A 15,549-nucleotide genomic window follows, 5' to 3' on the forward strand; every position below is an offset into this window, starting at 1 on the left:
AAGGCATTCTTGCTTCTCAGCTCTGATCGCGGCCAAAAGGTAGCCTGGGTCCTAACTTGCATAACAGCAGCCCACCAATAAACTTGCTGAACCAAAGACTGACATTAAAACCTAAACTCTGGAGTACGAAGGGTCATCTACCAGTTTTTATTATTTTTTTTCCCCCCAGATCACCTTCAATACTTACTGTTATCATAATTCACAGTTGTTTTTTGCACAGGGTGTTAGTAAGCTCTCAGAAGTCTTTCCCACATGCATGCAATAAACTTTCTGGAACAAGATTTTCTACACTAGTAATAAGATGCTATGAAGACAGAAGTTGTTTTTAGAGGTGAGACCACGTTCCCATCCTTATGCGCTAGTTTTATGTCCTGTCTAATAAGCAGTTCTTTTTTGGGTGAGGAACTTCTATATTAAAATTACATTAGTATTTTTGTATCATTCTGTTTTCTTAAGGAGAAGCCTCCAGGAAGGGATGACTTAGGCCACTAGTGGTTAAATTATTACCTGGATAAAAACATTGTTTTGATTAATGGTCATCTAATTCTTAGTTGTAAAACTGAGAACCTGTAAAAAAAAAAAGACAGTTACTAAGCAATCTGTCTGTTCAAGAGTTATCAGAGACTACTCTCTCTCACTGTTAGCTTTTCTTCCAGCAGATTTTTAAAAGCATCACCAACGAAGATTCAATCCAGGGACAAGGAAGTCGCAGACTGATAAGTTTTTCATTGTCAGGTAAGTCACTGCTGATGTGAAAGTCTTAAGCCCAGAAAGTGGGAAACTGAAGTTACTAAAACCTTTCATGTACGTGTGTGTGTATGTATATGTCCGTATGTATGTATTTATGCATGCTTTTTGCCTGTTGCTCTAGAAGTGACACTGAGGCAGAGGATTAATATCTATTATTATTACTACGCTCTCTTCTTTCAATGAGAATTACGTGCTGAAGTGTCTTGTTCAAGTAGAGTTTTGGGGCCATGTTAGGTTTTCCTGTTTACGATTAAATGTGGTGCTATACATGTAGGTCAGCGAAAGCAAGATCAAAGGCACGTGCTTTACTTACAGAGCACAATGTGATTTGTGGTAGTCCTCTGTTTCTTGGAGAGCACGTTCCACAGCCTTGGTCTGGACCTGAGGCAGATCCACACTCCATGGTGCACAAGCTTGTCTGCATTGTTCAGCAGTGACTCTCAGACTTCTTGAGCCAGAAGACTGCTCTCGCTCCTCTAAATTTTCTGAAGACTGTTCAGCCTCGTTACTTGGCATGTTGCTGCAGTTTTTAAAAGCTTAATATGGTTCCATGAAGCAGCTACGGACCATTTGATCTGGCTTTGGTAAAAACAATCTGTAAATCACTTCTGTAGAAAAAAAAACAGTTTGTCAAAAGAGTAGTTGTGAGCAAGGTTCTCATTTTAGAGTTTTATGCTTGCTACTTCGTTTCCCTGTTTTTTAGCTCCTGGAAGACAAAGAGAAAGATGCTGAACTTGACTTGGAAATTCTTTGAGGAAGTAATACAGAGAAAAAAGAGTTACCCTAGTTCAAAATTTTTACAAGTGTAGGCCTTTCTGTGTAAAGTCCTATGCTCGGACAAGCATCGCATCACATGTTTGGTTCGGCTGTATGATTTATTTGAAGCTTCCCTCTAAGTTGTGTTAAAGTCAACTAGTACTTACATATCTCTTTAATATTAAGTGTGCAAGTCAGTGCTGTTCCAAACTAGGTGGCCAGGGTGGTTCTTGAGAGGTTATATATGCTATATGGCAGGTTAGACTGACATTAGATGGGGCTCTTTTAACACATTGCTTATTTTTGCCAGGTTGGACACCGGGCACCCACCTGGTCACATTAATTTGATAAAACAATGGGTTTAGCTCAGCAAAAATAAAGAAGTAGAGTTAATATTTTTTAATGGTCTTAAATAATCTTGCAGAGAAAATGTTGCCCAGAATTAGTAACGCTTTTTCATTCTCTCAAATTCTTTGGTCTAGTAGACTAAGAGATGTCAAGAGTAATAATTTGTGAGACTGCTAAATAGTGTTGTCTCAGTGGGCCCTTTTATAAACTAAACTATCTAATTTACAGCTTGATTCAAAGTATACAAAGACCATACCATGTAATACATTTGGGATATCTTATTCTAGTGGGTCGCAAGCATTTTGTGACTCATTTTGTGACAAGCTCATTTATATTTATATCACATCCATATTAACAGCATTATCATAGCCAGGTATTTGAAAGGCTTTGAGCTCACAATTATTTTATCAAAAATCTTTGGTATCAAAATAGCTCAGTTTCAGTCTTTCTGAAATTAACAGATTAACACATCACAAAGACTTATTACCTTCTTACTTAGTCAACAACAACAAAAAAAAAGTTGTTTCTCTCAAAGTAAAATTATTGCTATTCCTATATCTGTTATGCTAGCTAATACAATGCAAATCAAGCCAGGTCTCCCAGAGGCACTGGAAGGAACTGGGATTCCTTTCCGTTTGCACTACTATCGCAGCAATAACCTCTCTATTCTCGTGAGCCCTTTCAGCTCATATAGACTTCTCTTTTTTGATATCTATATTTTGGTATATCGTCACCTTCGGTGTCATTACTTAAAAGTTAGGTTTCCAAATTATGACTGATTTAGTTGCAATTAAGAAAAAAAAAGTGTAGGACCATTAGTCTGACTGGGGACCATTGTGTTAGTCACAGCACCAACACGGAGTCCTCATACCCTAAGCAGCTTATCATCTAAAGAATGCGAGAAGAGCTATGCCTTCTATCATATCAATTTTTTAAAAGAAAAAATTATTAGAATGGGAGAGAAAAATCTCGAAGTAGGCCAAATCCCTAGAAATGCTGAACAACATCCATCCATTTCGGCTGACTTGTATTGCTTGCTCTACTGCCTAGACACTCCAGTGAGACCCTATGTTAAAATGAACTGTGCAGAAACAGTGTCTTTCTGAAACTTGGTGACAAAGTGCTTTATTTCTCTAGTTTTGAGTATTTGCTTGGACAAAATCTAACTGGATGTTTTGCCTGAGAAAAGATTTCTGGATTGAATAAAAATGTCAAACAAAGAAAAAAGTATAAACTGATGCTTCAGAGCAAAAGGAGATCACTAGCTTCTTGAGAACAGAAATAGCTGAGAGTTTGCATTACATCAGTAGGTTTTTCTTTGTATTTGCTTCTTTGGAGACTGGAAGTTGGTCCTGCGAAAGGCTAGTTCAGGTTAATAGGTTCATTAGCAACACTGATCTCAAAGATGATGATTTCCCACGATTAAGCTTCTTAATAGTTTATATGATGGCTGTATTATTATAGCTTTCATTATTTAAAATATCAAGAGAAATATTGTAAGCCTAATTTAGCTAGATTAAATACAGTGTTTAAGGAAAGCTATGCAGCCACTTTGTGTTTACTTTCTGACATGACTTTTCTGCTATTACCAGTGAATGTCACGCTTCTAATAAGGTGGCTGAAAGTGTCAGAGCTCTCTCGCATGAAGTACAGAAAGAAGAAATGTGCTAAGCCTCCCAAGATGTACCAGCCACTTCACTGAAGGTTCATGGTTTAGCAGCAGTATAACACGTTCACTGAAAGCCCTTGAAACCATTCTGTTGGCTGGTATATTTAGAAAGTGTAATCGTGAGGTTTGCATGATATGCCTCCTAGCTATATGTCGCATCAAATAACTTTTTTCAAGCTTTAATATTTCACATATCTCATGTGTTTGCACACTCTTTATTTACAAGTGTTCTTGTGGAACAAATGACCAGAAGATCTAAGTGTTTCCCAAACATTCAGGCATTTATCCTCATCACACCTCTCTCAGAAATGTTGTTACTTATTTTTGTGTGGCTTTCAGACCAGACATTCAGGTGACATCAGTTGTCAGTTTATGGAAGTCAGAGTATAAATCACAACTGAAAATAGTATTAGGTCCACTAAAGATCATTTTGACAATAGTCATTACCATGAAATGCTTGATCACAACACAGATATATAATACACTTTACCTTCCAACCGTTTTTTGAGATCCTAGTGACTGACTTTATAACAGGAGTTCTAGCCACTAAATTTTGTTTGTATAATATTGCTATAAACCTGCTGCTGCTTCTGCCCTCCCCAACTCATGCTAACTTGCCCAGATGTATTCTTTATAAACCTGAATTGCTAATCACTCGACTTTCTTACCTGTCAGACGTTGTGCGAAGGTGAGGTGACTTTCTACACCTCCAGTACACCTGTGCCTTCAAAGTACTGCAGTGCTCTAGATTTAAAGGCCCTAAAAGGCTTTGAGTTCAACTACTCCATTATCCTATATAACACAGGCCACTTTGCTCTATGATGTGGAGCTTTGTGTGAGTTTGGCTCAGACATATCTCACATAGGCGTGTAGTCTGGATCTGATCTCACAGACAGGCGTGTAGTCTGGATCTGAGGATACCAAGAGATGGTACTTTGCTCCAGTGTTTAATCGCTTGCAGTGATAAAAACTCCCCCTCGCTGTGTCAAGCTGTTCACATTAGCTGTTCAGACTTTTTCTGTGTTTTCCTTCTTGATGAAGACAATTAAAATGTAGCCTGTGTTTCAGCCATTTTTGAATAATTAATTTCTCCACTCCTTTTCATTTATTAATAGACCTGTTTTCTTCCTGATACCTCTGCTGCCCCTTCCTTAGACAAATGAGAATCCCTTTCATTTTCCCTTGTAGCATTTCCAGCTAGAAAAATTCTCTTCTCCTCTTTTCCACTGTCTTTAATATTTTGCCTAGGAGTCTCATGTGACAGAAATGTTTTGGCTTATCTGTTCCACTTAGTATTTTTTTTTAAGTCTCAAATCTTTAAACATCTCCTTGTGCAACTACACCAGCCAATTCTTTCTTTCTAACATTCTCTTTTAAAAGGAAAATGGGATCTGTCTATAAATCTGTAGATTTCTGAGAGTAGAAAGAACCACTTTAATTGTCTGTTTTAACCTCTTGCATATCACCAGTTGCAGAACCTCATTCAGTAGCTCATCAAGTCAGTAATCTATTGTACATTATGTAGTATCTTTCTCAATTCCCCTGCATTATGTTGCTGTGTTGGATTTTAAGACATCATATCACTGCAGATTACTGTTTGATTTCTAAAATCCCTTAATATTTGCTTCTTGAAATCTAATACCAGATACAATACTCCTGTGAATCTGCGCTCACTTTCCTTACAATAAATTTTAGTATCATGTACCGCTGCATGAATCAAATTGGCATTTCCAAGCCAATGCAATATTGCTATGCTCTTACTACTGAAAGGTTATTATACTACTAATACTAAAATAATTTCTATTGCTTTAAAAGCACACAGCTGAGAAGCAGTACCTATGTGCCTCCTGTTGAATCTTGAGCAAGCAGAGTTTTGTTGTTCCTTCCTTTGAAGCCATCACTATGTCTTAGGTAGCTCAGCTCAGTATATGAACTGCTACCCCCTAAGACAGGTCCTACTTCTTCTGGTTAACTTGCACTTCTGCAAAGTGCACTCTACAAAAGAAACACTGATGTATTAGCACCCTGGCAATTACCTTACCTCATTGGTAGTCAACCCAGATACCAGTCCTGTTAAAGTACATTTATTCAGTGCCAGAACCCAAGTTGACAGCTCTTTAGGAATTTACAAAGGAAAACTGAAGGGAATTGTTGGAGCTGTTCATTGACATCCTAATTAGCAGCTCTCTTGTGGTGACAGATCATGAAGATGGTTTGTTGTGCCTTGATACATGAACTATCAAGATCTCAGTAAGATGGCAGTATTTTTACTTTCTGCCATTAATGAGCAGATCATAGAGAGAATACATCCCATTTTGGTATTCATCAGGCTAAATCACAATCTAAATTGACTGTTGTCTTTCCAGAGACTCTTTGGTCTTCCCAGTGTCCTGGTAACTTTGCAGTAGAATCATAAACCCACAGAACGGTTTGGGTTGGAAGGGACCTTAAAGATCTTCTAGTTCCACCCCCCCTGCCGTGGGCAGGGACACCTTCCACTAGATCAGGTTGCTCAAAGCCCCATCCAACCTGGCCTTGAACATGTCCAGGGATGGGGCATCCACAGCTTCTTTGGGCAACCTGTTCCAGTGTCTCACCACCCTCACAGTAAAGAATTTTTTCCTAGTGTCTAATCTAAATCTACCCTCTTATCGTTTAAAACCATTACCCCTCATTAGTTATGCTTTCAGATATGTTCCTGGGCAAGTTTGGCCTAAATCAAGATGCCTTCATCTTCTCAGAGGGTCAGATGACACATGAGGAATATGAGTCATCTGGTTCTGAAAACACGTGGCTAGTATGCTAAATAGGAAAAATGTGAATTCAGTGAGTTGACCATAGAATTGCTGGGGCTTAATGATCTCTCTCACAAGTGTCAATATAGCTAGCTGCAAGTCATCTGTTAAAATCAGTTGGATGGTGCTTGGAAACGTGACGGACATTAAGTACTCGTCCTTTGTTGGAAGGAATTTGCCAACTGTATTAGAATATCAATATCAGTTTCTCAATGAGCAGCGGAGCTACTAGTTTTGGTCTTTGACCCTTCTGCTGGTTTGTAGACTCTGTCTACTTCAGTGAAGTAAACTATGGACCATCAAGAGACTAGGTGGACTCAGTCTTCTTGGGACACATTTATAAACTGTGCAGAATATCCTTGTCTATTATTTCTAGGAAAGTTCTTCCAAAGCTGTTGGCAAAAGCTTCTCATCCCTTGGGGAGAACAGCTTCTAAATTCTTTAACTTAAAATTGATAGATTGATGACCAGACTAAAAGTAATTAATTTAGAAACCAGACTGCTCCAGACTCTGGTTCTCGCTCTGATTGTCTGTCCTTTTCTGTCATGCTTCTACAAGCATGGGTCTGGAGCAGTCCCTCTCTATGTCTGCAGGGAACTGAAATACTATCTTCACAATAGTTTTGCTGATCATGACCATCAGAGAATCTCCTTGCTGAGCATGACAAAATGTGACTTGCAAACCCAAATCGTACCTCTCCCCGACCTTTTGAAAGCTTAGTTACTTGTATTGAGGCAAAATCAAACACAGATGTGTTCGAGCTGTGTCTGTCAGAATTGATTTCCCCACCTGGTTCCACATTTTGCCAATAAACACATGCTAGTTTCCAGATTGCCACAAAAATAGTCTTCATCACTCTGCAGTCATCAGTGCCCCAAAGTTTGTGATGCTGCATGGAAAATGGATTTGCAGAATGATCCTTTAGAAGGCAGACAGGGAAGTTTATGGCCCACCTTAGGGACAGAGGCTACTTGCATGCAAATGACCTAGAGCAAAGCTTCCTTAGGTCTCATCCAGACACCCAGAGATCAGCATATGTGGAAAGGAAGCCCTGAAGTTGGAAGAAGTTCATAATTCACTTGGGGGCAGCAGCAGGCAGCGGTTAGTATTTGTACCACAAAGTAAGCCTAGCTGGGTTAGGATGCATGTACTTAAAGTAACTGAAAGTCTGCAGCAGTGAAAGAGTCTGTGGTTGCTGTGTCTCCACCTGGATTCCTTCTGTCATCTTTCATGAGAGATGGCTTGACATTATTAAACTGATAGATGTAGATAACCTCTTTCATGCTAAAGTGTGATTTTATGAGTAAATGGGAAACTGATGTATGGTATGTTAACTTTTTTAGGAGACTGGATGAAAATGCACCTTTGCAAAGCATAGATGAGTTATCTTGGTAGCATTTCCTTGTATGCCTCTAAGAAATACACTGTAAAACTACAGTGTACAGCAAGACATATCCAAGCCTTATGGAATTCATTGGTTTCACCAAAGATTTAAATTCAGTTAACCTTAAACTATTACGTAAACATTTAGTATCTTCAGAACCTTTTTCTGAAGACAGTACAGATGAGAAATACTTTCATTTGGGGAAGCAGAATAGCTGGAATTCTTCTGTTGGGATGTTACACAGCAGTGGTAAGAGAGTACCTGAGCCTTTGATTACAACAAGTTACAGCATCCATATAGGTTCCACTTCAAATTAAGTGGATGACTTCTGGATATCTGCAGATGCCCATGTAGCTTTATTCAGAGCTTTTGTATTTTTGATGCTCTGTTTTTCACAGTGCTGAGAATTTTTAGTGGGATATGTAAGTATAACTAGGGTATCTGTCCTTGAGAAATCTATTTCCACTATCTGTATGTGTGCTTTGGACATTAAAAACTGAAGTTTCTAACTGACATTTTTACAGAATTTGTTGTGTTATGCAATTTAAGCAAGAAAATGACACGAATGAAATTTTCTGTTGTGTGCTTAGCTAAATTATTTTTTCTCATCCAAATACAAAAATTAGACTACTAACTAAGGTTAGAAGTACCTTCACCTTCATGACTGTGCTTAACTCCCATAACTGGAAATAGGCTGGTAGGTCATCATAATATTTATGTTCTTTATGATATATAATATATACAATTGAGTGCTAGTTATTTTCCTTTCTGTCTATCAATAGACCATTTCTTTGCACAGGGGTACCCAAAGATAGTGTGGTTTCTCTTTGAAGGAAAAAAATCAGAAACATATACAGCAATAAATATTTCAGTTTCAGAATCTTTTGAGGAAACATCAGAGAGAAAGAAAATAAGATCCCAGAGGTCTTTCTCTCCTCTCATATGTTAGCAGCCTGACACTATTACACTGCTGGGCCTTGTCATTCATAGTGCTTTTGCAATCTTGGTTTCTATTTCTGGAATGTATTTCTAACAGTACAACTTCCAAAGGAAAAGAGTTTGCCGTGCAGGATTTCAGCAGGGCTTATAGATGAGATACATGCTGGTTACATGGAGATTGTACACTCAGGAAAAAAAAATCAGTGTTACCAGTTTGAACCAGAAAATTTTCTTTGTGTAATAGTGTTGCTAGGACCACGGCAGTGCATACTGTCAGCAAAGTACTTTCAAATAGGCTATTAGTAGTGATATCCTGTATTTTTTACTAATCGTTAGAGAACGTTGTAAGAATGAGATTCCGTTTCAGGACCATCTGTCCAACAGCTTTTGAATATCTGCAACATGGATTGTGTGCTGGAATAGACGACTAAAACCAACCTGAACAAAAACGGTTCTTTTTAACTTGCACGTTTTATTGCGTTGGCTATTACCATATGTTAAGGAAGCAAAATACAACTGAGTGAATTCTTGATATAGCTGTTTTCTAGAAAAAATGCTGATGTTGGTGTGGAATGTATCATTTTCAGATTAATCCAAAATATCTGCCTGGAGGGTTTTACATGGTCTCCTGCAACCTGCCAGAATAATTGGGTTTTTAATCAGAAGAGAATTAAAAGACTTGAAAATTAATGTTTTCAAAAGCTGCCTAAAAGAAAAAGATGTGTTTAAATTGAATGTTTAGGTATACGTCGAAGCAGTTTTGGAAACTATCTTGACTAATACTTTATATCTCTTCAATACAGCAAGAGAAAGTAGCCAAAATGCAGTTCAGTGCTTATAGCCCTATGTGAAATAAAGCTTTAAACAGAGGAGGAGAATCTCCGTGCAAAGAGTCGTGGAAAATAAATTAGGTACTGAACTCGCTAATAGGAATAAGTGCTTATATTTTCCAAAGAAAGCTTAGAAATGCATCTGGAAAAAGAGGAGGCCAGAGGCTTTAGTTTGTAGCTGTTGAGCCAAAATTAATGATATACCTGTAGATTGGTTTGCATTTCATTGGCTTCACAGGGACAAATTGTAATGGACTTTGTGTCTTTCTTCAGAACATTAGAAGTAAATTTTGAAATAAGTGCCTGGGGATTTTTTTGTCTGCACGACTCATATTACACTCCCTGGTAGTTCTGCAGCTAGAAAGCCCTGCTTAAAATTTGGACGTTATATACAAGAGTTTTCCTAAGTTACTACAGGTAAAGTTAATCCATGCAGGGAAGGAAATGTTTTAAAGTAGAAAAAAATGTAAAATGACTTCTTGTGTAGAAAAAAAGTGGTCTAAAAGCCAAGACTTATAGAAAGATAAAATTGATACCTAGGAGAAGTGACATACGTTGGGTACCGAATGCCATGTCTCTGCCATTAAATGAGTGGATCTCTTTTTCAGAGTAGTCCTGCCACTGGAGTCAGGCTGAGCAAGTGCTTAGCTCCTTAGAAAAATCAGCAGATTGCTTTAAGTTGCGTAAATACTAATTTAGAAACCAGATCACTGTGCACAATCAGGTTGTAAAATTTGCAATTTCATTACACTGATTACAAATCATTTGTAAATCCTAAATCACAAGATCATTATGGTTTGGCTTTACGTTACCTCACAAGAAACATAGTGAGTTGTTTCATATTCCTGCCATATTATTTGAATTCCTTACCAGTTTCCTGTATGCTTCTCCTAACATCCCAGAGAGCACCTGGAATGTGAAAAATAATCAGGTTATTTACCTTCTTTCAGATTTCCAGGCTTTTGGTCTGAAGAAAGGAATGTTCTTCAATCCAGATCCTTATCTGAAGATTTCCATCCAGCCTGGAAAACATAGCATCTTCCCTGCGCTTCCTCATCATGGACAGGAGAAGAGGTCTAAGATCATGTGTAATACTGTTAACCCAATCTGGCAAGGAGAGGTAAGCAGTCTGAGTGTTGAGCTGAGACTTTTCTTAAAACGTGGGAATGACTCTAGCAATATCCCTCCTTTTTTTTTTTTTTAATTCCTTTCTTGGCTAAATAGTTGTTGACCTAACTGTGCTTGATGTATTTCATGACTTCTTGTCTTAATGCAAAAGGCTTAATTATCTGTAAAGATGAATGACACATTAAAACTTTCAGTATGGGTTGTACTTTGTGGATGTAATTTATGAAGTTGTTAATTATTGAAGGTAGGCATAACCCAGAATTGAAAAATAAACTTGGATAGCGTGAAAGGCTGCTGCTAGATTGTCATAGTGTTCTTACACAGAGATGAGACATCATATAAAGCAGAACAAGTATAACATGCAAATAAAAAACCTCTATGTGATTGAAAAGTGTCAGTGGCAATATAAATTAAAGGCAACTTTGGCACGTTTGCCCATCACCTTGAAGAAATACTCTCTAATCTGCTGCTTCCTGTTGGAAGGGCTTGGTAGGTATTAATGAGATCTGAGAGTTCAGTTGCTGCCTGCTGTTTTTAAAGTACACCTGAAATGGCAACAGACAGCAAAGAGTAAGGAATCTCTTTGGACTTAAAGGAGCCTAACACAATGGGTGTGATTTACTGGTGTTCCCTGTCAGACCAATATCTCCACTACAGGAAAGAGTAAAAGTAAATAAATAGACTAAATAGATGTATTCAAATTAAAATGCAAAATTGTAAAGTAGTTTAGGGATAATTAGGTCAAACTGTATAGACATGAAAGTGTGAGTGGGGTAAAAAGACAGCAGAAATGTCACTGAATACTCCTTCCTGGAGGAGGATAGTCAAGAAACTAGGTACCACATCAGGTTATGTGACAGGTGAGCTTGCGTGGGGGAGGTTGTATGGTGGGGGCAGGGGGGATGACCTCAAAACTAGTCTGAGAAAAATGCCTTCTAACAGGACTTAATTAAGTGGAAGGCCCTGTCGTGAGGCATCCACCAAGCAGTAACTTCTCTGTGGCTCCAAGCATCAGATGTATCTGGCTGAAGGGTCCCAGGTCAAGCTGAGGAGCTGGAACTAACATAGAGGATCAGGGAGTCGGCAGAGATCTGTCAATAAAGTGCATGAGACACAGACCTAGAGGTGGGCAGGCATGAAGGGGAAATTTGCTGTATGTGTGTCACAGTACATGTGATTGTGGGAGCTGGCAGCAAGTGTGGATGCCAGGAGTTGACACTCAAAGGAGGACACAGAATATGAATGTGGTCCCACCATTCTGTATCAGCCAGTTAACTGCTGAGGTGGCACACAGGCTGTCCTTATCCAAAGAGTGATGTAGCAGCTGTGCTGATGGAGGCTGAAAATAGGCTTTTCAGAAGCACTCAACACTGGTCAGAAGTCTTCCCTTGACAAAGGCAACCCCTAGCCAATGTAATTTGTTCTCACTTCAAGGTCCTTTTGCACTGCTGGAGGATAAAATAACCAGAGAGTAAGAATGTGGCCCTGATAAAATGTCAAGGGTGGCTTCTCCTCAGGACATGTGGGATGGCTGAGTTTGTGGGCTGACATTTCTCTTCCAGTGGAGTTTGGCAGCGAGAAAAGGAGAAACAATGAAATGGCCTAATTACGGACATCGGAAAGCAAAAGAGCATAGCTGGCTTCCAGCTTTTCGGTTCAGCCCCCTGGTTTTCTTGATTGCATGCAAGCGCACTGCTTCTCCCTTTCTGTTGCTAGCCTGTTAGTGACTAAGGAGTCTATAACAGCAGAGCTGTCATTCAGCATGTTCTCCTTCTGCATTCGCTTCAGCTGATATTGTGATGTTTACCTGCATGCATTTGTGTTGCAGTCTATGCACGTCAGCTGGGCTGAAGTCTGTTTTGGTACTGAAAACCCATGTTGGTTTCTATTGCACAGAAGACCCTAGGCCTGATTTTCTTCAACTTTGTCCCTTTAATGGGACAAGGAGAGAAGGAAGACTGCAAACTGTTGCTGAACCATGGTGGTAGCCATTCTTCTGTCCACCCTTTTCACTGATTGATGTGAATATATGAAGTGAAAATTATTGAGGAATCAGCCACTTCATTAAATGGATCAGTCACTAGCTGTTTTCCCCAAAAAATATTTTAGGCAATATATTATTTCAGAAGGGTGATTCTTTTCTAAGGTTCTCTGTCACTACATGTAAATAGAAGCCAGATGTTTGTTTTGGTTTTTGTTTTTCAGTTGAATGACACATCTAATTTGTTTTGGCTGCTAAACTTGAAAAAAATCTGGAATAAGGAAATAAAACTATAGAAATAGCTGCAGCCTGGGATCTTTATATGTGTTCTTGATTACCCTTGAGCAAATTCAGAAGTAAAAGAGTTGACTCAGTTTTATAAGGCCTCAAGACCAAAATGAAGTCCTACAGACTGAGATGATTCATTTACTTATATTAATTCATTCTGGTATTCCCCCTCATATACTTACCAGGTTGTTCTATTTGCATAGTAACCACTTGCATTATAAGAACACTCTGGGAAGCACTGTGATACCTCAGGCAATTTTTCATCTGTGTCATGTAATATTGATGATAATCTTCATTTCATAGACCATTCAAACACTGTTCAGCACGAGTTATCCTGACTTAAAGCTATTCTTCCGTTGCTATGTTTTGCAGTACTTTGTACAAGAGGACATAAGGAAATGGAAATTTCTTACTAAGAGAGAAGAGTAGCATGGCACATTTTGACACTTGCAGCAGGGCTCTGCGTAAGGTGAAAAAGCCCTCAATTGTTCACTGAGACAGGTTAAAGCTCAGGTGGTATCTTCTGCTGGTAGAGAGGGATCATTTTGTGATGTTTCTATGTTTTCACATGCTCACAGAAGCATAAGATCAGATTCTGCTAAGCCAAAGTGCTAAATATTGCCATGTGTAATAATAATAAATGATAAGTACTTTGGGGGAGATCCAGACAAGCTACTGATGGTACCTAGGCCTCTACAGGGTAGAGGGTAGAGAAGGTAGGCCTCTACAGGGTAGAGAAGTAGGCAGCTGCAGAAAATGAAAACAGTAACAGCTGTCTTCAGACAGGCAACCTGTTACTGAATCAAGGTTAATGGTCCTGCTTGTTTTCTTACTCCTGGCTCTACTTTCAAACTAGTGCATTCTTCAGCAGCATCTGAACTGTTAAATGAGATTGAGTTAGTTCCTGGAAACCACATGCCACTGGACAGATTGACTGTAAACTCCTAGGTTAAGCAGACATTGTGCTGGCAGTCAACACAGTTGCAAGAGCGTAGTGGGTGAATTGTCCTACCATGCTGATTTGAGGTAAAATGCAAAGGAAATCTCAGAAGGAAGTGCCCGCTTCCCAAATCTTCCATGCGTCTAGTGGAATTGAGAAGGGTAAATGTTGGCCATATCTGTTCTAATATTGGTATTAGAAAAACAATGACACTATTCCCATATTGTTTCATATTGAGACATGTCTGCTGACGCATTCTTTGGAAAAAGCTCCTTTAAGAAGATTTAATTTGTCAGCAAGCAGTGAAGTGATAGATGGTTCAGACAAGCAATAGAGATCATTGGGGATCATAAGCAACAAAGCAAAGTGGTTTAAAAAGTAGTTCACATACCTTCATCTGGTTAGCAAATTCTCTCGATGGTTTTGCAGACAAAGTATCAGGCCCCTGGACTTTCCCTTAGGCATATTTATGGTATTTCTTTCTTAACTGTGGCAGTTTGAGCTAATTGCTTCTTCAGTTTTTGTTCATTTGCTAGGGAGTGAATAGAGAGCCTCAAGGAATGGGGAATGAGACAGCTATAAAAACTGACTGTTGCAACCATCCAGCATATTTAAAGTAGTAGCAAGTGTCATCTGTTAAATGACACATTGAATTTCAACTCTGATAATTCTAGCTCTGGAAGAGTAGATTGCCTTAAAGTGGGAGCCCAGTACGAGGATAAAAGCTATCTCAACTCCCTGCAGCTTCACTCTTTGTTTCTTTGCCTCAGCCTTTACAAATATTGTTAAATTATAGCTGAGGCACAAAGTAGTGTGTTGGGTGGTTGCTTTGTCACTCTGAAGATAGCTGCATTTCACTGGTGAATTAATTGAATTAATGTACTGAACACAGAGGTGTTCAGTACTCTGTTGCAAGAGCACTTAACAAATAGTAGCTAATGTGTCAGATCTGATAAACAGAATTACAGTATTTTCACGTGTGTAACTTGTACTCTCTGCACCTCAACCCACAACCTTTCAAAAATACTGCGATTGAATAAATTCTCATGTAACCTGTCTCTTCAGATTACTAACAAAATCAAAAGAAGGAAACAGTCAAGGGCTCGAACGCCAGAGGGAGGTGGTTTGGGGAGAGAGGGCTTCTGTAGTGCAGACCGTCATCAGTGATAGAAACATTGGGGTTTGGATGCTGCCTGCAAGAATGCCAAGATGGCATGAATGCAACTGACTGTCTGAATGCTGGTTTGTAACTGCTTTTCTTATGATACAGATTTATAACTCTGTAGTGATCATGAATGCCAGACTGGTGTATGATGGACCACCCAGCAGTACTGGGACTGAAAGACGCTTTGTCAAAGTAGCCAGATCATGCAATATGGGGTTTATGTTAGCCCTCTGCTTCTCTTGAGGCTTTATGTTGGCTGATATGATGGGTGCTACCTGATGTAGCACAAAGTTAGTGATGTAAGCAGGGGATACTTGATTGAAGGTGAATCTTTCCAGAGCAAAGTTAAACCATTAAAGATGCTTTAATATATTTGAATCAACAGTATGAATTTAAACTAAAGCAGGTTATGTTTGATCTGATTTTGATCTAATATTCAGAGCAGCGGATGCTGACAGTCCTACCATGGCCTCGCAGAATCATTGCATGGTTTCACCAGAAGTCCAAAATGAAAAAAGCAACAGGAACATCACACTGATTGAACTACTTACTTACTGTTTAACTTAGATAACCTT

General features: G+C 38.9%; 1 protein-coding gene across 1 annotated transcript in view; it reads left to right on the forward strand.

The window, feature by feature from the left end:
* HECW1 (HECT, C2 and WW domain containing E3 ubiquitin protein ligase 1) overlaps nt 1-15,549 on the forward strand; it is a 184,280-nt gene that overhangs the window by 82,448 nt on the left and 86,283 nt on the right. Inside the window, 2 exon segments of the mRNA XM_009321541.1 lie at nt 660-735; nt 10,423-10,592. Of these exon segments, the coding sequence (XP_009319816.1) occupies nt 660-735; nt 10,423-10,592 (246 nt within the window).

Source organism: Pygoscelis adeliae, unplaced genomic scaffold, assembly GCF_000699105.1.
Source record: "Pygoscelis adeliae isolate BGI_AS28 unplaced genomic scaffold, ASM69910v1 Scaffold40, whole genome shotgun sequence".
Classification (NCBI taxonomy): domain Eukaryota; kingdom Metazoa; phylum Chordata; class Aves; order Sphenisciformes; family Spheniscidae; genus Pygoscelis; species Pygoscelis adeliae.